This window comes from Pongo pygmaeus, chromosome 21 (genome assembly GCF_028885625.2).
Source record: "Pongo pygmaeus isolate AG05252 chromosome 21, NHGRI_mPonPyg2-v2.0_pri, whole genome shotgun sequence".
In the NCBI taxonomy this organism is placed as follows: Eukaryota; Metazoa; Chordata; class Mammalia; order Primates; family Hominidae; genus Pongo; species Pongo pygmaeus.
In genome coordinates, this window is record NC_072394.2 from 36,520,027 (window position 1) to 36,546,961 (window position 26,935).

Consider the following 26,935-nt stretch of genomic DNA (forward strand, 5'->3'; position numbering starts at 1 on the left):
CACTTGGCCTGTACTTTAAGGGTCACAGTGATTAAAAACAACAGTCAACACATTTGGGTCTGAGTGACTGCTCCTGGGCTGCTTAGTACGAAGTCTGGCAACAAGAAAGCGAGGAGCAGCGTGTATGCCCTTATCCTCAGCAAGTAAGAACAAGGCAGATCACAGCACAGACACAGAAGATGGCCTTCTCCCATATGCCAGTGGAGAATCCCCTTCCAGCCAAATCCTCAGGAAGCAGAGCACCACACAAGCAGCATTTCTTGGTTTCTCATGGTCATATTCAAAAGCGACTTTTAAATCAGAAAATAGAAAAGCATTTGTGGTGGGTCTTTTTCAAACCCAGAACACAAGTTGGCTAGGAAAACGGAAAGCTTCCTCTGGCATCCGTTTGGACTCCCCCTCTTGGAGGAGTTTCCTGAACCGCACACACATCGCTTCCTCACCAAGAGAGATGCTCAACTAGGATCTTTCTTAGTGTGCCAGTTACAAGACACATTTACAGGCTATGTTTCTAAGACCTCTTAGTGGCCAACGAGGAAGGAGGATACCTAGCACCTTGTATTCCTTCATGTGGTAACAGCTGGGGGGAGGACTTGGCAACCATCCTCACATACGGAAAAGAATTCAAATCTACGGAGTCATTCCCTGGACACTGAAAACTGGCAATCCTCCTAAGTATCAAGGTCCCACCACACTCGCGTGGGAGGCCGTGTCTACTTTAACTATGTACCTCAAGAGAAGCAGAGAAGAGAAATGGCTGCCCAGATGAAGCACCTGCCATTGTCCAGTTTCTCAGTCAGAGCCCGGCACACACTGTTTTATATGGTTGGTTTCTTGCTCATTTCACCAAGCACATTTATAGAAAAGAAAACTGAAGGACAAACCAAATTGAAAGAATCACTGTTATAATAACTTTAATTTATCTTGCATTTTACAGAAGTCTATGAACGATTTTAAAAAAGCACCTCCTTACCCCATATCACGTTTCTCTGACAGGTGTTAAAGTAGGCAATGAGTATGTCAACAGCTTGAGCATCAGCGTCTTGCAAGGACTTCAGACCAACCAACCACTCGCCAAAAATCTTGGCAGCTTTTTAATCTTGTTTTTAATACAACGGTATATCCACTCTGATGGCAAACCTGTCCAGCCACATCTCCATAACAAGCTTTGCAAAATCAGTGATTAGCAAATTAGTTAGCTTTGGCACGGAGCTGTGCTCGCTTGCCCGTGACAGCCTGGAAGCCGGTTTTGATACTGGCAACAGAACATCTAGAATGACAAGTTTCGCACTGTAGGAAATAGAGTCGCGTGTCCTTCTGCAGGATTGTGTCCGGTGATCGGCATGTGTGACAAGTGACATATTCCTCTGCAAATAAAGCAACACACAGAATTACCTGGTGGCTGCTGTGAGGTAGAGAAGTTTCTGCCTTCTTAAATACATCTCCTACAAAGAACTCCACAAGCCCAGGCTGAGAATTTAGCTGGGCACCCAGACCAGGGAAGCTCAGCTATTCAAGGGGTAAGATAAACACAAGCTGTCTGTTGTGGCGCTTCTGGCACTAAACATGGGCTGATACTCAATGCCCCAGGATGCAAGGAAGCCTGCCAGCTTGCTTATTCTCATTTCTGTCTAGAGGAGAGCCACTCAAACATGTTAACAGACATGCCAGTTTTAAATAACTAGGAACAAAAGGGGGCCAAGGCCAGGCCTGAATCACAGGCAAGTTTCTCTGACTTGGCCTTTAGCCCTACAATCAACCAGCAGCTTCAATCAGCTGGGCTTTCTTTAAAAATCCAAATCCTTTTCTATCTATACCCCTAGTTAGTAGTCAAGAGCCACCTCCCTTTCAGTATCATTTTGTCTCTGATTTTTTTAAGGCCAGCTTTTCCCAGCTCACTGCAATCAAATGGCTCTTCCTCCAACACTGCAGCCTGATGAGAACATTTCAGGGTGATCTAATGAAATTAATTACACACTTACTGATATATCTTCTCAAGACATTTTCTATCTGTTTCTGTTGGAATCTTCCTTTGATTACAAGTTGGTTATTACCATCTATAGAACCACTATGAAAGAAAAAAAATCTCCATTATTATTGTTTTTTCCTAAAGTAACCAAATTCCAGCACCTTTAAACTTAATGAATTTAAAATATATTCAGTAGCATAGGATAAACTCTAGGACTGGTGCTATACTACTTGGTTTCCCAAAATTTATTATTTATTTATGAGACAGGGGTCTCACTCTGTCGCCCAGACAGGAGTGCAGTGGCGCGATCATGGCTCACTGCACCTTCAATCTCCCAGGCTCAAGCAATCGTCCCACCTAAGCCTACCAAGTAGCTAGGACTACAGGCACTCCCCACTGTGCCCTGCTAATTTTTTTTTTTTTTTTTTTTTTCTGGTAGAGACGGAGGAGTCTCCCTATGTTGCCCAGGCCAGTCTCAAACTACTGGACTCAAGTGATCCTCCCACTATGGCCTCCCAAACTGCTGGGATTACAGGTGTAGGCCACCACACCCAGCCTCAAAATTTATTTTTAATTAAATAGTTTGCGTCTAATGATGTACCCATACTAACATCAAATCCAATTAAATCTCCAGTGATAACAATCAGATTTATAATTGATTTTAAGTCTAAAACAAACTGATTCCTTCATTGTGTATGACAGTCCATCCAACAAAGGAAAAAATCTTTTACTGCATCATACCATGTACAAAAAGCAAGGCAAAGGAGAGAGCCAGAAATATAAAAACATGAAAGGGGCTACATTTGTTTTTTAAAATTCTAAGCACCAAATATTTTGATTCAGGCATGGTTAAAAGTATAGTTGATAAAAATATACTAAAATTGATTGTGGTAGCAGTTATACATATTAAGTTTAATATGTGATCATATTAAAAACCATTGGGGCCAGGTGTGGTGGCTCACGCCTGTAATCCCAGCACTTCGGGAGGCTGAGGCGAGTTGATCACCTGAGGTCAGGAGTTCGAGACCAGCCTGACCAATATGGTGAAACCCCATCTCTACTACAAATACAAAAAAATTAGCCAGGCGTGGTGGTGGGCGCCTATAGTCCCAGCTACTGGGGAGGCTGAGACAGGAGAATTGCTTGAACCTGGGAGGCAGAGGTTGCAGTGAGCCAAGATCCGCGCCACTGCACTCCAGCCTGGGCGACAGAGCACGACTCCATCTCAAAACAAACAAACAAACCAAAAAAACCCATTGGATTGTATATTTTATATATATATATATATATATATATATATATATATTTGGGGGGGGGTCCAAGGGTGGAGGTTTAATAGGCAAAAGAAAGAGAAAGAATAGCGCTCTCTCTTGCGAGAGAGATGGACATCCGAGTGGGACTCTCCTGGATTATATACTTTAAATTTGTAAGCTGTTATCTCAATAAAGCTGTTTCAAGAAAAAAAAAGGATAGTTGAATCACAAGCCACAAACTGTCAATGGTACTTAATGATAAACTGTTTAACAGGAAACTGTTGACAGGCACTTTTGAGAAAGCAAAGCTCTAGGCTAGATATTCTCATTCATTCAAAATTATAAATCATAAAGTGAAACAACAAAATTCAGTCAAGCGGGGTTAAATTTCCTCCTCCACAGATTGTAACCCTTAATCTCCAGGCTACAGTGATTCCAATGCTTGATGTAGAAATTCTTTTTCATTCACTCTCAAAAGAAATGGAATTTTCTCAAAAACCCATTTAACCCATTGACCATAAGTTTACTGGCCACAACTTGTTATAATGGTTTATCCCACCTCTACAAAACCTCTAGATTATTCTAACAATAGAAAAAACAATGCTAGCTTTTGCTCCTTCATTAGTTTGTACAAGTTACAAATAACGATGGTAACAAATTTATATTTAAAACACGCCAGGCGCGGTGGCTCACGCCTGTAATCCCAGCACTTTGGGAGGCCGAGGCGGGCGGATCACAAGGTCAGGAAATCGAGACCATCCTGGCTAACACAGTGAAACCCCATCTCTACTAAAAATACAAAAAATTAGCCAGGCGTGGTGGCGGGCGCCTGTAGTCCCAGCTGCTGGGGAGGCTGAGGCAGGAGAATGGCGTGAACCCGGGAGGCGGAGCTTGCAGTGAGCCGAGATTGCGCCACTGCACTCCAGCCTGGGCGACAGAGCGAGACTCCATCTCAAAAACAAAACAAAACAAAAAAACCCACAGTTCTTCTACAACAGAGCCTACGTATCCACCACGGTCAAGTAAATTACTCCTTAACCTCACACCAAGTGTAGCAAATCCCAACAGTTTAAAGAGAGTAGGAAGAGAACACCTTAATTATCTCTGTACTGCCAGTGAGGCACAGGTGTCAAGCCTGTTAGGTGATCAAGCTGCAGGGACAGATAGACCTCATTGTATCTATCTTGACCGTGCCACTAACTAGCTATATGACCAACTACAGCTTCACTTTACTGAACCTGTTTCCAAGCGTGAAGATAGGAATATTACTTTCTACTTCATAGAACTATTGTGAAGATTAATTGAGATGGCACCCAAAAAAGCACGTGGCACACAAGAGGTGCTCAACATGCATTAGTCATCATTATCATGACCTACTCTACATTACTTATTTTTAAAGGGACATTAGGCTTCCAGATAGTAGTCAAACTCATTGGCATGGGGCCCATGAGATCTTGGCCTTCCTGAATGGGAATGACTTGCTCAGTGCCTTCAAAAGATGAGCCCTGAAGACAGGTAAGTACCTATTTCATCACAGATCCCTGTTTCAATGGTTTCTCCAGTGCCACTCATCAACTTACTAGCTGTATTTCTTCAACAGCCTGTTACCAATTTAGGAAAAAAAAGTCTGACTTTAAGAAAACCGATTCCTCTAAAAATCTAATATTTGCTCCATAAAAAGACTCGAGTTTCAATTAGTAACAGGAAAGTCTAAACATGGCAGTTCTGTGGTCCTCTCGTTGGTATACCAGCAGACCTGTTCAGATGTCAACTCTGTGCCCTATTCCTAAGCAGCCAAGCTCTCACACAGAAATGAAGTGATTTCACTCCTCCACTGGCCTACAAGTTTCTCTAATAATCAGGTGAACATTTTCTCTAAGTGTGTTACATATCCTTTTCAAGAAAGGTTCTTATGAAATGTCCAGCAGTACTGTATGTAAATGTATATAGTTTCTTACCTTGTACCCAATTCAGCCAACAAAAATGCAAGGAGATGTTTGGGCTGACGATGTAATCTAAAAAGAAAATCAAAATATATAAACCTTATCTCATGGAAATCTCACCAAACTTCTAAAAAATCTGTTCATTGTTTTGATCTGTGATTATTTAGCTATTAGGTGAATTTCACTGCATCGTTTATTTAAACTTTGAAATAAAGATACAGTATATGACACCACTTTGTTTATTGTTAAGAGACAAGGTCTTGTTATATTGCCCAGGCTGGAGTGCAGTGATGATCATAGCTCACTGTAACCTCAAACTCCTGAGCTCAAGCCATCCTCCCATCTCAGCCTCCCAAGTAGCTAGGACTACAGGTGTGTGCCACCATGCCTGTCTAATTCTTTAGTTTTTGTGTAGAGATGGGGTCTCACTATGTTGCCCAGACTGGTATGGAACTCATGGCCTCAAATGATCCTCCTGTCTCAGCTTCCCAAAGTGCCAGGATTACAGGTATGAACTGAGCCAGATACCACTTGTTTACACTTCAATGCCCATAAGACCATATTACATTTTATGACTATATACATATGAGTAAGCGTCTAGAAACAAGGATGGAAAACATAAACACCGACTTTAGAGAATACCAACTTCCTCTGGGAAGGAAAAAGGGGCCAGAAAAGATACAAAGGTGGCCTTAATTGTAACTATAAAACCACCTTTTTTCTTTTGTTTTTGAGACTATCATAAAATAGCATAAAACCTTCTTTTTAAAGAAGTAAAAAAATCTGAAGCTAATGTGTCAAAAGTTCAACATATACCAAACCTAGGTGATGGATACTTGGATGTTACCAAACAGGCTAATAAATATATATGTTAATCCACATATATTTCCTGTGTAAAATTTTCATTAAAAGAAAGTGTATGTCTAGAAGGGTTCCATGGTAGCACAACAGAAAAATGGAAACATCTTAAATATTCACCAACTAGAGTAGTAGTTAAATAAATCCATTCAAGGGTGTATTCTACTTTTAGAAATATCTCAACATACAAAAAAAAAAAAAAAAGATGTACACACACATATAAAATAAAAAACACAAATATAGAGCAATGCCATTCAATATTTTCATTTCATTTTTTAAATCTATACTGTGACACTGTTTGAACTTGTTCCAACGAGCAGGTGCTAACTACAACAATTTGTAAGCTATTTTTCCCCAAAAGGCAATGAGTGAGAACTGGTAAAAATATAATAAAATAGATAAGCTCCTACATTGCTAGCGGGAGTATGAACTGGCACGACCTTGCTAGAAAGCAATGTGCTAATGTTTGCCATAAAAATATCCATTCCTTTTAACTCAGCAATTTCATCTTGCCTTAAGATTCTATTCTGAGCTACTGCAAAGATACATGTATAAAGATGTTCGGTGAAGTTTTGCCTCTGATAATAAAAACCTGGCAGCAGCCACGTCCAACTTATGGAACTGTTAAAATATGTTGTGTAGCTATTTAAAACACTTATTCAGACTAATGACATGAGTAAAACTTTCACAATATATTGAGAAAATAGGTTAAAAACCAGTATGATAGCAATTTATTTTTAAAATATGTACATAAAACTGGCTAAACATAAAAATATTAAACTATGATAAGTTATCTACCTCTTTTTTTTTTTTTTGAGACAGAGTCTCACACTATTGCCCAGGCTGTAGTGCAATGGCACAATCTCAGCTCACTGCAACCTCTGCCTCCCGGGTTCAAGCGATTCTCCTGCCTCAGCCTCCCGAGTAGCTGGGATTACAGGCATGTGCCACCACGCCTGGCTTATTTTTTGTATTTTTTAGTAGAGACGGGGTTTCACTATGTTGGCCAGCCTGGTCTCGAACTCCTGACCTTGTGATCCGCCCACCTCGGCCTCCCAAAGTGGTGGGATTACAGGCGTGAGCCACCGCGCCCAGCAGTTATCTACCTGTTAATGGTGGACTTTGCAGATGATTTTCCATTTTCTTTAGCATGTCTTTATCTTCTAATTTTTCTACAATGAGTATATACTACTATTGTCATTAGCCAAAAAAATCTAAACTATTTAAATGTATGTAAGTAATGAAAACAAATGGTTATCTCTGGGTGGTAAAATTTTGAGTGAATATTATCTCTTTTGTGTTTACCATATTTTCTACAACAAGCATGTAGCACTCAGGAAATTAAAGAACAAAGAGTACATAAGCTCAGTCATCCTAAGGAACCTGCCAGAAAACATGCAGCTGAGGAGCTCAGAGAAAAGCCATTCCCAGACAGTAACCTAGGGCTGACTCTGGCATAGAATGTGATGGTAATTAAGAAAGATACAATCTCATCAATTGTGTCCTGGCAATGATCATCCAAGGAAGAGGCACCCAAATTCAGGCACTTTCCCTGAGCTCACTGCTTGCTTGGCAGGCCTATCCTAGAGCGACTGATGAGCCTTTCCACTCCCTGGGCTCCCACGGCTCCTGTCTGAGGACTACATTGAGCCTCCTCACTCTTCACTACATCTAGTTAGGATCCATCCTCAGTGGGTCAGCATGAGTTGATTTCTCTCACCTCTGAATGCACTAATAAAACGAGCCCTCCTGGGCAACACAGCAAGACCCACGTTTCCACAAAAAAAAAAAAAAATTTTTTTTAATTGGTTGGGCATGGTCGTGTGCACCTGTAGTCTCAGCTACGTAGGAGGCTGAGGCAGGAGAACTGCTGAAGCCCAGGAGATTAAGGCTGCAGTGAGCCATGACCACTCCACTGCATTCCAGCCTGGGCGACAAAGCAAGACCATATCTTTAATAAAATAAAATAGCCCTGAGACTTATGAATTGAAGAAAATGACAGGCTTGAACTGTGAACTCCCTCAACCCCTACACCTGTGTGTTCTTTCCATCTGTAATAAAGTCGACAATAAGGACATTTAACATTCTTAAAAGTGCAATGAGAATCTGGTATTTGGGATGAAGGTACTCCATTAACCAACTTACAGTTTACAGATATCTGTAAAGTTGACAAAAGAAGTTTTCTTGGTTCCTACTCGGACGACCTGTGGAGGTTTCATGACAAATTTCCTTTTCTCCCCAGCAACCATATCTGGATTCTTTTCCCTCATGATGTTGAACACTCGATTCAGCAGCTATAAAAATAAAGTGGTATTCATGAATACACTTAGTAACTGCAGGGGTATAAAGTTCCCCTTTGAGTCATGTTGCTTAACAGCAAATACTTCACTTCTGATTAAAAATACACATGCATTACTACAAGTCTGGGAGCTCCCTGAGGACAGAGGTTCATCCCCAACCAGCATTTGGTTCATTATAGATGCTCAGCAACTCCTTGTCCAAAGTGAAATGAATGAACAACTACTCATTCTGTTGTTTCTATGGCAAAGTACATGATACATGGAAAGGTAAGATTCACGAAAGCCCAAACTAGCAAACTCCAGACTACCCTGGCCCTAAATTAGCTACTGTCACCACTGCCCTCCTAATTCCTAGAGGGCTGCATGCCCTCAGCAGTCCACAAATTCAGGTGGGGACAGTGAGTAGTACTACAATGACTGCTGCACTCTGGGCAGGCTGCCCCACAGGTGCGCACCAGGAATTGCTGTGCACTGGCTGTGTGACCTCTCTGCGTCTGTTCCACCATCAGTCATTACTTCAATGGCCCTTCCAATAAGATTTATCTTGCTCTTCTTTGAACACTAGTGAATAACTTAGCCCCTTTTCACAACAGATTTTGTCTTACCTCCTCGTATGTGTAGTCTCTTTCTGAGCCTGCCCAAGCAGGGCCTGTCTGATTACTGAATGAGATACCATCATCTTTTTTGTTGTCTTCATCTTCTAGAGCTACAGATAAAAAAGATTTTAAGAATGAGGGGTGGGCCCTACTACAATACAAAAGTGGGGATGGGTCTAGAGAAATGAAAAGTTTCAAAGACATTTGTCTTCCCTTCCACAGCTGCATTCACAACAGCCTTAAGCATAAAGAAACCAAAGCTCACAACCCTTTTCCTTAGAAACAGGGATGTTATCACTTTCAAAAAAGGCCCTTAATAGAGACCTCTCTAATTAGGAGTTGATAACATACTGAAATGTTTCTTAATTTAACAAACCAAAGATAAAATAATGCATTGGAATAATTAGAGGAAAAAGAGTCCAACTGTTTTGAGCACTTAAGAAACATCAACATCCATAAAACTCATCTACTGACAAAAGTTCTCTAAAGACCCTATAGCATTTAGAAACTAATAAAACTGTGAACACAAGTTTAAAAAAATTTTTTTAATTAAAAAATCGGGGCCAGGCACTGTGGCTCACGCCTGTAATCCCAGCACTTTGGGAGGCTGAGGCGGGCAGATCCACCTGAGGTTGGGAGTTCGAGACCTGCCTGACCAACATGGAGAAACCCCCATCTCTACTAAAAATACAAAATTAGCCGAGAGTGGTGGCGCATGCCTGTAATCCCAGCTACTCGGGAGGCCGAGGCAGGAGAATCGCTTGAACCCGGTAGGCGGAGGTTGTGGTGAGCCAAGATTGTGCCATTGCACTCCAGCCTGGGCGACAAGAGTGAGACTCCGTCTCAAAAAAAAAAAAAAATTCGGTTTATAGTAATTTTCCCAAGCCTGAATCAGTATGTTTTTAATGTAATCACAGTTGACAAATTCTTTAACTGCCATTATCAAGCCAAACACTGTTTCCTTTCAGCTTCCATTATCAGGCAGTAGAAATAAGGGGCAAGAAAAAAATTTTAAAAGCACCCTCTACCCCCATCAAGCCAAAGGCTTGAGTAACCTCTAAATGTGCTGCTGAGTCCTCAGCATTACCTTCATCTTTCTCTAGTATTTCATCCTCATCTGGGAACTTAACATTCTTCTTTTTCTTCTTTTTATTGCCAAGCATAATGTCAAGGTCATCCTCTGGTTCAGTTGGTTCTTGAACATCACTTTCAATCTTAAGATCCTAAGAAAGTGAGATGAGTCTGAACATTTGATACTGGGACTATTCTTTTTTATTTATTTTATTACATTTTCTGTTGAGATGAGGAGGTCTTGCTTTGTTGCTCAGGCTAGTCTCAAACTCCTGGCCTCAAGAGATCCTCCTGCCCTGGCCTCCCAAAATGCTGGGATTACAGGCATGAGCCACCACACCCAGCCTGTTCTTTTTTAAAAATGACGTGGGCTGACATTATTTTGGCAGGGGAAAAAAATCATATATTCAAAATTGAAGTTACAGATAAGAAACACCTGTCAGAGATGGACCAAACTGGCTCACAGAGACTCTTGCCATTTGAACTGTGAATTCTTCAAGACACTTGTGGGATCTTTCCCCCTCATTCATCTCTTTATTCTTCAGCCTTAGGATCTTATAATTATTGTCCTTGTTTCCAAACCAGGCTACTGTCAGAATCACGGCAGAGGCCAGGCGCCTTGGCTCACACCTGTAATCCCAGCACTTTGGGACGTCGAGGCAGGTGGATCCCTGAGGTCAGGAGTTCAAGACCAGCCTGGCCAACATGGTAAAACCCCATCTCTACTAAAGATACAAAAATTAGCTGGGTGTGGTGGCGGGCACCTGTAATCCCAGCTACTTGAGAGGAATCGCTTGAACCCAGGAAGCAGAGGTTGCAGTGAGTCGAGATTGTGCCACTGCACTCCAGCCTAGGCAACAAGAGGGAAACTCTGTCTCAAAAAAAAAGAATCACTTGAGAAAAATCGGATTGACGATCTTCAGCAGGAACAGGGTTCAGGAGTATTTTAAAGAAATTTCTAAGTGATTTTGATATAGTCATTGGGAAAGATTTTTCCGGGTGACACCAAGTATGTGTTTTTCCACACCAACCCTCCAATGCCAATTAGGTGTCCTCCAGTTTAATTCAGACACACACTATCCAGAGTTATCATCAGATTTCACAGGTTTAAGGGCTCAGTTCCTCAAGACTGCCTTCACTTCACATGCCAGTCACCACGTATTGGGTCCCCATGCTGCCTGCTTCTGTCCAACATGGCTATAAACTCGGAGTTCCCACATTCACCACCAAGAGTCAATAATTTGCCAAAACGACTCATAGAACTTAGGAAAGTACTTACTACTGCCAATTTATTATAAAGGATACAACTCACAAACAGCCAAACATAAGCAATGCATAAGACAAGTTATGGGGGTGGGAGCTGAGGGGTGGCAAGGAAGGCAGGCGTGGAGCTGCCACGCCAGGAACACCACCCTCCTAGCACCTTGCTGTGCTCACCAGCATGTTAGTTCTCGGAACCCATGTCTAGAGGTTTCATTACAAAGGCATGACCAACTGATTACATTATTTACTTATTATTATTATTTTGAGATGGAGTCTCACTCTGTAACCCAGGCTGGAGTGCAGTGGCGTGATCTCGGCTCACTGCAACCTCCGCCTCTCGGGTTCAAATGGTTCTTCTACCTCAGCCTCCTGAGTAGCTGGGACTAGAGGCGCACGCCACCACACCTTGCTAATTTTTGTATTTTTAGTAGAAACGGGGTTTTACCATATTGGCCAGGCTGGTCTCAAACTCCTGACCTCAAGTGATCCACCTGCCCAGGCCTCCCAAAGTGTTGGGATTATAGGTGTGAGCCACTGCGCCTGGCCAACTGATTACATTATTAACCACTGGTGACTGAGCTCAATCTCCAGACCTTCCCTCTCTGGAGGTGGCAGGGGGACCATTGAAAGTTCCAACCCTCTAAAATCATAGCTTTGTCCTTCTGGTGACCAGCCCCCATCCTAAAGCTATCTAGGGATCCCTTACTCATTAATTAGTATCTGTTTTGTGTGTGCCTACATCCTGAACTGGGACAATGGCTATAGTCATTTCAGAAATCTCATTAGCATACCAAAGACCCTGTTATCACTTTGGAGATTCCAAGGATTTTAGCAGTTGTAAGCCAAGAACGTAAAGAACAAATATTTATTTTTTATTATACCACAGTCAGCCTGGCACCAGTCCGTGGCGTGGTCTTTGGGCATCACTCCAATAGATGACATTATCAAAGAGGGAAAGGCAGAAGCCATGGGGAATTAGGATCAAGTGATGGAATGGAATGGAAACAAAGTAAAGCTTAAGCCCAAGATTAGTTGCCAGAGGCATGGATGTAAACAGGGCATATTAAAACCTAGAAATGAGTCATAAACATCCCAGAAGGCCAGAAAAGGCCAGTCTCAGTTTCCAGCTTTCTGATTTCTCCTTCCTTCTACCAGCTTATCCAGCTCCCTATCCTGAACTGTGCCGTCAACCTTACTCATTAATTAATATCTATTTTGTGTGTGCCTACATCCTGAACTGGGACAATGGCTACCATCATTTCAGAAATCTTACCAGCAGAGAAGTTGGAATAGCTGGGAGTAAATAAAGCTCAGATTTGGGATCCCAAATCCAGCTGTGTAGTCTTAGTGCCACATGTGGCTATCAAGACCAATCTGCCAGCTGGGCGCAGTGGCTCACACCTGTCATCCCAGCACTTTGGGAGGCCAAGGCAGGCAGATCACCTGAGGTCAGGAGTTTGAGACCAGCCTGGCCAACATGGTGAAACCCCCTCTCTACTAAAAATACAAAAATAGCCCGGCGTGGTGGCTGGTGCCTGTAAACCCAGCTATTCGGGAGGCTGAGGGACGCTTGAGCCCAGGAGACGGAGGTTGCAGTGAACCGAGATCGCGCCACTGCACTCCAGCTTGGGTGACAGAGTGAGACTTTGTCTCAAATAAATAAATAAATCTGCCCATGGTATTAGCTACATACCATACAAACAGGACACCAGATACTCACCTAGTCTCTAAGTCAATAAATAAGAACTTAGAAATGCTGAATATAAGTTAGCATATACTAGCCAACTTCCAGTGCTATACTATTATTATTTTATCCCAGTAAGATCTACTTCCATACTGACACCAAGACACAACAGAAGGTGGAAAATGGCAAAAAGTATTTTTCTTTTTTTTTTTTTCTTTTTTTTTTTTTGGAGACAGAGTCTCGCTCTGTCGCCCAGGCTGGAGTGCAGTGGCGCTATCTCAGCTTACTGCAACCTCTACCTGCTGCTGGGTTCAAGCAATTCTCCTGCCTCAGCCTCCTAAGTAGCTGGGACTACAGGTGTGCACCACCACACCCAGCTAATTTTTGTATTTTTAGTAGAGATGGGGTTTCACCACGTTGGCCAGATTGGTCTTCAACTCCTGACCTCAGGTATCTGCCCACCTCGGCCTCCCAAAGTGCTGGGATTACAGGCGTGAGACAGCACGCCCAGTCTGCAAAAAGTATTTTTCAAGGCTTTTCAAAAGCCCTCGGATGGTCTGAAAATTCAGGTGGGAGAGTAGCCCAAGATCTCAAAAACCCTTCAAGTGAATGTCCGTGCCTTGCCTGATGACCAGGATACCTCTAACATCCTCTTACGTTATGACTTCAAAAACAGTATTCAACCACTTATTTAGAGCTAATCTTCCAATAAAAGCTACTGGAGGAATCAACCAACAAAGCCTTGTTAACCAAAACTTTCTGTAGCACATCTCTATGTGTCACCCTGTTACCCAGGATATTTAAATGCCATTTATCATTATAATCTGAGCATTTTTCTCAATTTCCCTATAGTAGAAGGAAAAGAGAATCCCCAAACAGGGAGAGAACAAGATGAATCCAGATAAAACCAGCTTGTTCTCAAGGATTCTAAATTATCATTGAACCAAAATATCTCTACAAACAGGAAAAATATCTTACTCATTTCAGTACTCTAGCAATTACCACACAATGCTTCAAATGCTTGACTTGCTGTAATCACTCATACTTATTTACTGAATTAACTGTCATAAAATTATGACATTATTTCTAAAACCCAATGAATTACTGTATACATTTCCTGCTACATGTGGGATATACTTTATTCACTTGAGTTTGAACAAATAAACTACTTATCAAAGAAAATTTTGAGTAGAGGGCATGAGATATTTGGTGTATGTTTGCTGTTGTGTGTATGCACGCTCTCTCTATGTGAGTGAGTGTGTATACTGCTATTATCTTGGGTTTTATAAATAGATGTGTGGATTCTGCTAAAGTGATTCCTAGGCAGGGTCTTTAAAATGGTAACTCTAGGGAGGAAAACAGATCTTCAGCTCCTTCCCCTTTCATCCATCCACCTACCCCCTCCCTCCTATTCACCTTCCTGCCCACCTGTTACTTACTCCCTGTCCAAAAGAATTTTGAGATATTTGTATTAGCAATCAATTCAGTAATAAGACTTACAGGGTCTCAAGTATCCACAAGATCAGAGAACTCCATAAAACTAGCCTGAGTGCTCTGGTTTGCCTACAGGCCACATTGTCATCAGCTACCAACCACCACTGTGGTTCATTCTTTGCTGCTTAGAGGTACACGTATGAATTTGTGTATATTCAATATGTTACCAAAAGTTTAAGAAACCAAAGGAATATTTGCTCAAAAGGATTTCTCACTCATAGAAATAGTTCTCCACAGCCAAAAATCTCAGTATAGTTAAGGACAAGGGACATTTTGTGATCATCTTAATGGCACACAATACAATATGTAAGACCTAAATTTAAATTCCTTGAACCACAATCCCTTTAAGATACCTAGTCAGACACACTCCCAAGAAAATGACGCTACCAGTGGCAATTAAGTGCTAATAACAAAAGCAAAGCTAGTAAGAGATGAGTCAAAGAGAGGGAAACATCAGCCATTAGCAACCTTGAAAGAGGTCAAATTTTACCTTCAACAAGAAAGCAATACTACCTTTACACCTTCTTCAGCTTCATCAATATCAAATATCTTTTTAGTTTTTTTCTTCTTTTTCTTTTGATTAAAGAAGTTCAAGTCATCTAGATCATCAGAAGCATCTAAAAAGACCAAGCATAATTATTAACAACTAAAAGGCAAAGCATCAAATTATGAGTTACACAAACATAGTTCAGCAATTAATCAAGTCACCAGAAAAGATTGACTGAGTATTAATTAGTCCCTCCACAATCACAAAAGTTATGGTTTTTTTTTTTTTTTTGAGATGGAGTCTTGCTCTGTCACCTAGGCTGGAGTGCAGTGGCGCAATCTCGGCTCACTGCAACCTCTGCCTCCTGGGTTCAAGCGGTTCTCCTGCCTCAGCCTCCTGAGTAGCTAGGACTACACGCATGTGCCACCACGCCCAGCTAATTTTTTGTATTTTTTTAAGTAGAGACAGGGTTTCACCACGTTAGCCAGGATTGTCTCGCTCTCCTGACTTCATGATCTGCCTGCCTCAGCCTCCCAAAGTGCTGGGATTACAAGCGTGAGCCACTGCGCCCAGCCACAAAAGTTATGGTTATGAAAAACAAAATGGTAGGTCATCTCAAAGATCTATAGGAAAAATCTGGTTAGGGGACCATGTTGAGAATATTTATTTAGTAATCTGACCATATCACTCTTCATTGTTCCCAAGACAAAGTCAGAGCTCTAACACAATTTCCAACTCTCCAACTTTATCTTCCACTTCTGCTTCTTGCCTTCCTCACTTCCTCACTTCAATCCCTGGTTCTAACCCTACTGAACTACTTTCAGTTCCTAGTCTAATATACGTGAGGTCTCTCACCTCCAAACCTTCCCGTGGGCCCTCTTACCTCCATCTCACAGAATCTTGGTTAAATTACTTCCACCAAAGCCTTCTCTAAGCTTATCCATCTTTCCCCACAACTGGGTTAGGTATCCCCAGAGTGCTTGGATAGTTATCTTCTGCTTACCCCAACTAAGGTACTTATTACCAGCTTGCTTATCTATCTCCCTACTCAATACTAAGAGTCTATGCCTTGTTCACCTAAATTCTACTGTCTAGCTCAACATTTTATTGAATCAACTAATCATCAAAAGGCCTAACAAATTATTTCACATTCATTAAAATAAGGCTGTGCAGTAAATACAAGTTATCAGTGAAATTTCACCTACCATTAATGAGTAATAATAGGTTCTGTTCAACAAGTTTTCCATTTGACCTGCCATGTTATAAACTAGAAATATTTTAGGATCCCTCTGCTAGAACGTTTTTCAAGAAACTATTTACAAATCCATTTTATCTTATTACAACAGGAATGAGTTACTTTCCTAGTTTGTTTTAAACATGTAGAAGACACTTAGCACAGGGCAGATGCTCACTGAATGTCAGTTGTCTCTATCCTGGCACAGTGTTATATTCAACAGACACAAATAATGTTTATAGAATCATTTCTCTCTAATAGTCAAATTATGTCTATGTTACAGCACAGGGGTAAGTAACTAAAGCTGGTGTCTAACCCCAAATACTTTAGGCTATAATTTTAATCTCTCACATACATTTTCAGACTTGCTAAGACACAAAACTGCCTATCTTAGTACTATTTCTTTCTGCCCACACTCAAATACAACCACCATTAAAAAGTCAGAGAAGAAACCTGATGGGTTAAACTGGAAAACCAGCTCTGGAACAGCAAGGTTTCATCATCTTTGCAACTTGTGAATTAAATGGGAACATCCCTGCAACAAGCCTATCAGAAATCTAAAAAGGTCCGCTGCATACAGACTACTGATGGCCTTGACTTCACTGGAACAGCCTTGTCAGGCTGAGAGGTCGCTGCATATACAAAAGCCAAAACACTCATAGAACCAGGGCTTCTAGGACAACAGTAACTCTCTCACATCAACCACTCACCTTTTTTCCTAGTATCCTCTTCATCAGCTTCCAAATCTTTGTCCTCAGTTGGCTCTGGCTCCACTTCTTTTGTTTCTGAAGGCTGGGTTTCCTCTGTTTGGGTATCCCCTTCCTCATCTAACATAAAAGGCTTCTTCTTCTTCTTTTTCTTCTTGCTCATAGTAGGATCAAAAATCATCTGTTTAAACGACAAAAAACAAAAAGGGACCAAATGATTGTTTTTAATGATGCTCACATTCCAAATATGCTTTATCCTCAAAAGGCATACTCTTAAAAAGAGTATGTGAGACATTAAAACACCAAAGGGGAGTTTACCAAAAAAAAAAATAAATTGTCCACCCAACCTTCTTGTTACTATTAAACATCAGGTGAATTGAAACATGTACACATCTTTCAATTTGTAAAGTATCACAGATACTTCACTTTCAGTTTCATGAGCAAATTTGGACGTTTGAATGAATCATGGAATTTAGGGAAGGGACTTTGGCAACAACCTATGCTATGCCCCTCACTTTATAGATATAGGAAAACAATACCTAAGCGGGGTGTAAATTTTTTTGTATTGTTTTTTCTTTGAGACAGGGTCTCACTGTCACCCAGGATAGAGTGCAGTGGCATGATCACAGCTCACTGCAACCTCAACCTCCTGGACTCAAGTGATCCTACCATCTTAGCTCCCCAAGTAGCTGGGACCACAAGCATGTGCTACCATGCCCAGCTAATTTTTTTATTTTGTAGAGACGGGGTCTCCCTCTGTTGTCCCAGGTGGTCACAAACTGCCAGGCACAAACAATCCTCCCACCTCGGCCACACAAAGCAATGGAATTACAGGTGTAAGCCACTGCACCTGGCCAGGGGTATCAATGTTTTATTCAAGGTTGGTAACTTGGGGCTGCTACACAGAGACTTGAAAGACTTTTGACCTGATTAAAAAAACAAAAATTTTTTTAACTACAAATCTTCAAGGAAATCCATCAGCAACTCTTCATATAGCAAATCTCTGAGTAAGAGAAACCTCTATACAACATTTCACTCTGCTTTTTGTTTAACGCTAAAGGTTCTTTTTTTTTTTTTTAAATGAAACAGGGTCTGGCTCTGCTGCCCAGGTTGGAGTGCAGTGGCGTGATCTCAGCTGAATCCAACCTTGACCTCCCAGACTCACACCATCCTCCCACCTCAATTTCCTGAGCAGCTGGAATTACAGGCGTGCACCACCACACCCAGCTATCTTTTGTATTTTTAGTATTGATGGGGTTTCACCATGCTCCCCAAGCTGGTCTTGAACTCCTGGGCTCAAATGATCCACCAGCTTCAGCCTCCCAGTGTTAGGATTACAGGTGTGAGGACCATGCCTTGCCCCAAAATTCTCTTATTTTTATCTAAATGTCCACTATAGAATAGGTGAAAAACTAATTTATAATTTGTAGACTATCTGCTTGCACTGATCACTTGAAGAAAGAAAAGTTATCTAGACATAATAGTTTAAACAACATACAGGGCAGACACCTGATGGAGTAGAAAGTGCAGGAGGCCAGGCGCGGTGGTTCACGCCTGTAATCCCAGTACTTTGAGAGGCCAAGGCGGGCAGATCATGAGGTCAGGAGATCAAGACCATCCTGGCTAACATGGTAAAACCCCGTCTCTACTAAAAATACAAAAAATTAGCAGAAGGTGGCGGGTGCCTGTAGTCCTAGCTACTCGGGAGGCTGAGGCAGGAGAATGGTGTGAACCCAGGCAGTGGAGCTTGCAGTGAGCCGAGATCATGCCACTGCCCTCCAGCCTGGGTGACAAGAGCAAGACTCAGTCTTGGAAAAAAAAAAAAAAAAAAGAAAGTGCAGGGTCTTTGAAGTCAAATAGAACCTGATTCAAATCCCAAGTATTTTTTTCCTGAACCCCTTACCAATCTCTCTCCATATTCTATTAATATTATGCTTAAATTCAGCATTCTGCCCAGTGATCTGCTGTGGACAGCGTAATAGTAAAGTGTTTAAAAGCACAAGTCTGGAGCCCATCTGACTCGATTCAAATTCTGACTCTGGCTTGTACCTGTGTTATTCCACGGCTCATCTGTAAAATGGAGACAAGTAGCAGAATGACAACAAACCACATAAGGTTACTGGGAGGGTTAAAGAAGTATGTAAATGTAAAACACTTGCCATAGTGCCTGGCACATAAGTACTCGATAAATATTAGCAATTGTAATTTATATAATACTTTACCATTCACAAAGCATGGTTTTCTCTTGATTCCTATCACTGAAATTTCATCAACTCAGGTGCTCTAACTTCCCAAACATATAAAACTCTCAAAAGCTTCCCAAAATTGATTCTAACATAAACTTATTTATGTCCCAAGATCATTAATGAAACTAGACTGAAACCAAGCTACAGTCTGTAATAAGGTAATACAGTTACTGTCCTTGCCCAGTAGAGAAGTATGGTATTTGCAAAGCATTTTCAAAGTTAGTCTTTTCTCCCTTAACAAGGATCCAACTGTATAAATAATTAAATCTGAAATGCAGTCAGTCTGAAGAACATTATCTGGCCAACTTAAAGAAGTGTCCCTACCAAGATAGACGAGCAAAGAGGAAAGAGTCCCCCACTGCAAGGAGTACTGCAATAATACAGGGAAGTAGCTACATTTCATCTTCATTCTAGAAATAGGGAGACTTGGCAAAAGGACAGACAAAACTCTAGACACTATAAATTTGGTTCTGGAAGGGATTACAATCCATTTATTGCATTTTTTCAAGCATCAAGTTCCCTAGAATAGTAATTGCCTTTTAACCATTATTCATCAAGACAGACTAAAGATGGAAAGGATCCTGATATCACCAGAAGACAGCCTCACAAGTGCCTTCTTGTCCCTTGAAAAACCTGATGGTCTACAGCTAAACAGTTTGGTTGTAGCCTTGTAAAGGATAATAAACATGCAGGAATCATAAACTGAAATAATTAACATCTCTCTCAATTACTGTCTGGATACTTAACATACATACTCATTGCCTTATTTTATTCATACCATCCTGCAAAGTACAGTTTACAAATAAGGACCAGGGATCCCGAAGCAGCACCCAAAGCAGACCTCCCCAAAGAATGAGGCCATGTTAGTCTTGACTAAAATCATGGCTTTTTAAGAATTTCATCTCTAGCTTCCAAATTATAAGCTGACTACACTCCAAACTGGTTTTCTTTTATGAAACTAGTTTGGATTTGAAAAGCAAATAGCTGTTGACAGTGCACTTATGGAAAACTACACATCACTTGAGTTATATTTTAGGTTCACAACACAGCCTTCAAAAGCATAAATTTTCTATTTTCAACTTCTCAAGTTTGATTGGAGAGGGCAAAGAAAAGGTGTACCAGCTAAAATTACCCTGAAATACTCATCAAATCAGAAGCTTCCTCTCATAGATCATACCTTACCCAAGAAATCAACTTTATAGCCATACTATACCCAGAAGCAGGTGTGAGTCACAAAAGAACCCACAGAGAAGCAAGACATTGATCTAAAAGTTCCTTCCAAAGGTGACCAGAACAAATGCTAATTGTTGCCATCTCTGTGTGATATGATTGTGGGATTTTTTTTTTTTTTTTAGGGACGGGAGTCTCACTATGTTGCCCAGGCTGAAATGTAGTGACTACTCTCAATTGTAATTATAGCGCACTGCAGCCTCAAACTCCTGGCCTCAGCGTCCTGAGTAGCTGAGACGACAGATGTGAATGCCACCATGCCTGGCTTAGATTCTGTTTTTCTTTGTATTCTTTTGTGTTTCATAAACTTCACACAACACACATCCCATTTTGAATCAAAAACTTTTTTTTTTTAATTTAAAGCTGCTTTTTGCAAAAACACCTTACCATATTTTATGAAAACCCAATGTTCTGACTCCTTGTGAATGGGACCTAGTAGCAAGCAGGCAAGTATTAAATATTGATGCTGCTTTTAACAAATAGTCTGAAAATTACTGAATGCCTATTGAGTAGGGGATTTTTCTTTTCCCTTACCAGGTAGCAGCCATATTTCTAAGATTCTGCTTTTTAAAGATCATGGTTCCATGTTGGGAGGCTGAGGCAGGAAGACTGTTTGAGGCCAGGAGTTCAAGACAAGCTTGGCCAATAAAGCAAGACCTCGTTTCTACAAAAATTAAAAAATTAGCGGGTGCCAGAGCATGCGCATGTAGTCCCAGCTACTTGCGAGGCTGAGGCAGGAGGATCCCCTGAGCCCAGGTGACAGAGGCCACAGTGAGCTATGATTGTGCCACCGCACTCCAGCCTGGGAAACAAGAGCGAGACCCTGTCTCTAAAAAAACAAAAACAAAAAAACAAAAACAAATCATAGTTCTACTAGGTTGAAAATGGTTATGTTTTGGCGAGTTTTTGGCTTAATTACCAGGTTTAAAAATAAATGTGTGTAGTTTATTTCACACATTTGTGAAATAAATTTATTTCAATTATATATCAAAAAAAAACAAAAAAAAAACAAAAAAAACAGAAGGCTGGGCATGGTGGTTCACGCCTGTAATCCCAGCACTTCAGGAGGCTGAGGTAGGCGAATCAGAAGGTCAGGAGTTCAAGACCAACATAGTGAAACCCCATCTCTACTAAAAATACAACAAAAAGAAAAATTAGCTGGGCATGGTGGCAGGCGCCTGTAATCCCAGCTACTCGGGAGGCTGAGGCAGGAGAACTGCTTGAACCCAGGAGGCGGTTGCAGTGAGCCGAGATCACGCCACTGCACTCCAGCCCAGCGACAGTGCGAAATTCCATCACAAAAAAAAAAAGAAAGAAAGAAAAAAACAGAAATATGAATAAAACAGAAAATTACTTTTTAATAGTAGCCTCTTTAATTGTCTAGCCTGACCACCAGGCAGAATTACTTCCACTCTGGGAAAGTCCTTGGCAGTTTATAAATCATTTTCAAGTACAGAGTTTTATCTGATCCTCACAAGTCTGTACAGTAGCCAGATGTTAACGGAATGGCCTAAAAATACTTACCTAGTCAACAGCACTACAGGAACCAGGCCCTATACCCTATTCTTCATACCCCTCGCTACTCCTAACTTCTACCTGGCAGAATGGAAGCCAAAGACCAGGGTTCTAGTCCTACTAACTTTCTGCATGATCTTGGACAAGTTAATCTCCCTTGGCCCTGGTTTCCTGTAAAATGCAGTTGGACCGGCACCCCTAAGTGGCCAAACTAATACTTTATTGGCTTCCAAAGTCCTATGCCGAAATGCTGGTTCTGCCATCTTTGCTTCACAAAATTCTGTTCATCCAGCAGTAATGCATTCATATTCCACTTCTTTCAAAACCTAATCCCACTGCTAAAAATGATCCCTCTAGCCCTCCAAGTCACTATGTTGATGGTCCTATTTCTACCTTGTGTGTCAACTAGTTGACCCATACACAGAATAACACCCCATGGGATCTTGCACATGTAAGTACTGTATTTGCCAAAGGTTATGAGAAGTTTGAAAAATGAGTAGAAACAAAACAAGTGTGAAACACTGCCACTCTCAGAACTTTTGAAATACAGCAGCCTAGAGCAATGTCTATAACCGCCAAGGACCATATACAAACTTACAGTTTCTCTAAGCCATTAAGATCCTAGTCAATCTGGAATTCTACTGGTTCAGCCACTTAGTATTTGATCATGGGCATTATACAACTCTGTAACACTCAAAATTTTTCATCTCTAAAATGGGCACAACAATAGACCTATTTTACAGGACTGTTGTGAGAACCAAGTAAGACACTGGAATCCCGTCCAGAATACATTCCAAATTCCTTAACTTCGTCTTCACAGCCCTCCATGAACTAGTCATTACCTGCTTGGCAAGTGTTCACCCCTTAACTCTAACCAAACTGGAGATTATTCTATTTCCTGTGAGCACATTTACTGGCCTTTCTCGACCATTTCTTTGCCCTTGTGATCAAGGCTTCCTATTGCCTGAGGAAATTCTCAACACCTTACAGGGCCTCCCCCAATGTTAAGCAATACCTACTGGGAGTACTTAACATCAACTTCATTTTAAGTCGTTAGATGTTATATCAACTAGGATAAATTTGAGGGAAAGGGATTTGAGGAAATTCACTGAGATCCAAGTACCACGGTAGAAAAAGATCCAGCCAGTTTCACAGGCCAGACTTCCCGCTCGCGTCGCTGGTAGCCCTCTGTTAAGGGAAGCTCAGGGGCTCGCCCGGAAACTTTCCGGGAAGGTCAGTCACTTCCTGAGGCTGCAGAATCTTTTTCTCTCGTTCTAACCCCATCACCCCCTCGTCTTTTTAAAAAACAATGCTAGGAAGACAAACAAGGGCGGGATACCGGCCCCGACAAGACAGCCTAGAAAGTTTTAACGAGGGCGTTATACCAAGCCAAGAGAGGCTCCTCGCGGCACCCCTGGCACCCCCGGCACCCAGTGAGGCGAGCTGGGGCGGCAGTGCCCAGCAGAAAGGAATGCAGGGATCGCCAGCCCCAGTCTCGTTCGGGGTTATTAACTGGGCATTCGAGCCCCTTCCGGGAGGGCGACTCAACGTGTGCTCTCCATTCCGGAAACGCCAACCACCGCAGGAGGTCCGCCTCGGCGCTGCCGCCCTGAGGAAAGCGGGCTGCGGCCAAGCCTGCGGCTCCGGAGTCCTCGCCGGCTCTGCCGCTCCGGGCCGCCTAGGCGCGGCTGCCCCACATGGCGGCGGCCGGCTGCTAGGCCGCAGGCCCGTTCTCCCACACTGGAGCGGGTTCGGCTTCTCGCCTCAATCCTTAGCCCTTACGCCGGGCTCAGATCCTCACCTCGTCCCCAGACATGGCTGCGGCTCGAGTGGGCTCGGCACGGACGGGAAGTCAGACGGGTCAGCCCCAGGCCCCGGCGGCAGCGCTGCTCCTGCCGATACCTCTTCCCACCACCGCACTAGGCTCTTGCATCAGCGAAAGGGAACGACACCCCGCCCTCTTCTCCAAGCGTTGGAAATGCGCCTGCGCAGAGCTCGCCAAGGCGCAGGCGCGCACAAGAGCCAACCTAGCGCGCTTCGTGTGGCGCGAGTTACCAGGCGACGCGGCGTCGCCAGGCATGCCGGGATTTGTAGTCCACTTATAAGAGGGTTGCGCTTGCGCTGTAGCCGCCTAGCGACCTGTGCGCGGCGTCTGAGAGAGCTGCAGCCGGAAGAAGGTTCGGCTGTTGACACCGCCTCAGCCTTTTGGAGCATTCTTTTGCGCTGCTTGTAGAGTGAATTGGGGTCCCTTCCTCCTAGGTTAGGGTAGTGGGTTAGACACTGAGTCGTATGAACCCGCTGGAGCTTTAGTTTCCCACATGACCCCCGGGCGTCATGGTGTTTGAGAAGTTCTGAGTTGGAGCTAGAGGCGCCCACCTCCCTAAAGGTTTTTACTTCGTTAAGAAATTTGACGGCTGGTTTTCTGCTTGGGAGGTCAGAAACCAAAGTATCTTCCCGGTCTTCCCCCAGGAGAGATAACGTCTCCTGAGGAGAAACAACCACGCAAGAGGCAGCTGTCGGGAAGCCTCAAAAATACTTGTTTATGAAATCTGATTGAACGCTCTGGGTGCACCACGCAATTTCCCTTGAGACCTAATAACAGCAGCGACCCTTTAAGGAGCTCTCACTGCGGCAGTGCCCTCCAGCCAAAGACCATCGAGAACACTCCTGTAGTTGGACAAAGTGGGGTTTATGGTCTTGCAAGTAGGGCAGTACGCCGTGGGAAACACCGGGACGTCTTGGGAAGAGGGTGTTGGAAAGAATTTACAGGGTTTGGGCAGAGTTTAAGGAAGCAGAGCTTCTCTCTGGATTAGATGCACTCAGGAGGTGGGGGTAATTCTATGATTGGGTAATTTAATAATTTTTTTTTTTTTTTTTTTTTTTGAGACTCGCTCTGTTGCCCAGGCTGGAGTGCAGTGGCGCGATCTCGGTTCACTGCAAGCTCTGCCTCCCGAATTCAAGCGATTCTCCTGCCTCAGCCTCCCGAGTAGCCGGAATTACAGGCGTGAGCCACCTCGCCTGGCCTATAGTTCTTACATAATAAGAAAGTAGAACTGGCTGGGCGTGGTGGCTCACGCCTGTAATCCCAGCACTTTGGGAAGCCAAGATGGGCGGACCACCTGAGGTCAGGAGTTCAAGACCAACCTGGCCAATATGGCGAAACCTTGTCCCTACTAAAAATACAGAAATTTGCCGCGTGTGGCGGTAGGCGCACATAATCCCAGCTACTCTGGAGACTGAGGCAGGAGAGTCTCTTGAATTCGGGAGGCAGAGGTTGCAGTGAACCAAGTTTGAGCCACTGCACTCCAGCCTGGGCGACAGAGTGAGACTCCGTCTCAAAAAGAAGAGAAAGAAAGAAAGCAGGAGGGAGGGAGGGAAGGAAGGAGGGAAGGAGGGAAGGTGGGAAGGTAGAACCAAGCGAGGCTAAAGCTGCAATTGGTTAAAAAAAAAAAAAGAAAAGAAAAGCTCTGCCTCCCGAATTCAAGCGACTCTCCTGCCTCAGCCTCCCGAGTAGCTGGAATTACAGGCGTGAGCCACCGTGCCCGGCCTATAATTCTTACCTAATAGGAAAGTAGAACTGGCTGGGCGCGGTGGCTCACGCCTGTAATTCCAGCACTTTGAGAAGCCAAGGCGGGCGAATCGCGAGGTCAAGAGATCGAGACCATCCTCGCCAACATGGTGAACGCTCATCTCTACTAAAAATACAAAAATTAGCTAGGCGTGGTGATGCGCGCCTGTAGTCCCAGCTACTCAGGAGGCTGAGGCAGGAGAGTCACTTGAACCCGGGAGGCGGAGGTGGCAGTGAGCCAAGATCAAGCCATTGCACTCCAGCCTGGCGACAGAGCTAGACTCCATCTCAAAATAATGGTAATAATAAGAAAAGGCTGGGCACGGTGTCTCACACCTGTAATCCCAGCACTTTGGGAGGCGAGGTGGGCAGATCACGAGATCAGGAGTTCAAGACCAGCCTGACCAACATGGTGAAACCCCATCTGTACTAAAAATACAAAAATTAGCGGGGCATGGTGGCGTGCTCCTGTAATCCCAGCTACTCAGGTGGCTGAGACAGGAGAATCACGTGAACTCGGGAGGCAGAGATTGCAGTGAGCCGAGATCGCACCACTGCACTCCAGCCTGGGCGACAGAGCGAGACTCTGTCTCAAAAAAAAAAAAAAAAAAAGGGATAGAGATCGGAGATAGGAGCATATCTGGTTTTTTTGTTTTGTTTTGTTTTGTTTTGTTTTTTGAGACGGAATTTTGCTCTTGTTGCCCAGGCTGGAGTACAATGGCATGATCTCGACTCACCACAACCTCACCTCCTGGGTTCAAGCGATTCTCCTGCCTCAGTCTCCCAAGTAGCTGGGATTACAGGCATGCACCACCATGCCCAGCTAATTTTGTGTTTTTAGTAGAGATGGGGTTTCTCCATGTTGATCAGGCTGGTCTCAAACTCCCGACCTCAGGTGATCCGCCCACCTTGGCCTCCCAAAGTGCTGGGATTACAGGCGTGAGCCACCGTGGTTGATACAATGTTTATTTTTGTTTGTTTATATTCAGACATCATTGTGGAGTGGTTTTGTTTTTGTTTGGACCCACCGTGGTCACAGAACGGCCTTGTCTGATGTTGGTGTTCTGAAATTGTTAGTGTTCAACAGGGCAGCACATCCTAGTTAATAGTGCCAGCCGCCTTCCTGCTGTCACGGGCTGCATCTCTTTTCACTGTGTTCCACATTACTTAATCATATTTGTTGCTTTAGGTCTCAACACAACTGTGTGAGATAATCTACAGACACCTAGTACTCTCTACTGGATATTAGTCCCTAATCTAAGCATGGCAGTTCCTTGCCTCCAAGGAGCTTACATCTTAATGAGATGGATGGTTTATTAGCCCCTTTTTCCAGATGAGGAAACTGCTTTTGTGGCACTGAATAATTAGTCAGAAGCCATATATAGCCAGCAAAGCAGGTAACCTGGGAATCCAAGTCCAGACAATCTGATGCCAGTGGCTGCCACTTTACCACCTTGAGAATCTGAATCCCTAAGGAGCCTGGACTGGTGCCACCAAACCTCAGTCATTTTCAGCTA

At 43.0% G+C, this 26,935-nt stretch overlaps 1 protein-coding gene across 5 annotated transcripts; it reads right to left on the minus strand.

The window, feature by feature from the left end:
- Positions 1-888: 888 nt before the first annotated feature.
- Positions 889-23,904, minus strand: EIF2S2 (eukaryotic translation initiation factor 2 subunit beta). 5 transcript variants are annotated; one of them, XM_054467501.1, is made up of 9 exons: positions 23,652-23,904; positions 16,863-17,040; positions 14,945-15,048; positions 10,007-10,142; positions 8,929-9,029; positions 8,169-8,317; positions 5,181-5,237; positions 1,983-2,068; positions 889-1,367 (listed from the first exon to the last, which is right to left on the minus strand). In XM_054467501.1, the coding sequence occupies exons 1-9, from the start codon at positions 23,664-23,666 to the stop codon at positions 1,192-1,194; spliced, it is 1,002 nt and encodes a 333-aa protein (XP_054323476.1). In that variant the 5' UTR covers positions 23,667-23,904; the 3' UTR covers positions 889-1,191. The 5 variants fall into 5 exon arrangements, with proteins under 5 accessions (XP_054323476.1, XP_063515215.1, XP_063515216.1 ...); XM_063659145.1 differs by having other exon boundaries at positions 16,863-17,092; positions 23,592-23,804; XM_063659146.1 differs by having other exon boundaries at positions 16,863-17,116; positions 23,592-23,804.
- Positions 23,905-26,935: the final 3,031 nt, after the last annotated feature.

Coding starts and splice junctions, on each gene's coding strand:
- EIF2S2 (XM_054467501.1), bottom strand. Junction 15,049..16,862: donor AGAGGATACTAGGAAAAAAG/GTGAGTGGTTGA, acceptor TGGTCTTTTTAG/ATGCTTCTGATGATCTAGAT. Junction 10,143..14,944: donor AAGCTGAAGAAGGTGTAAAG/GTAGTATTGCTT, acceptor TCACTTTCTTAG/GATCTTAAGATTGAAAGTGA.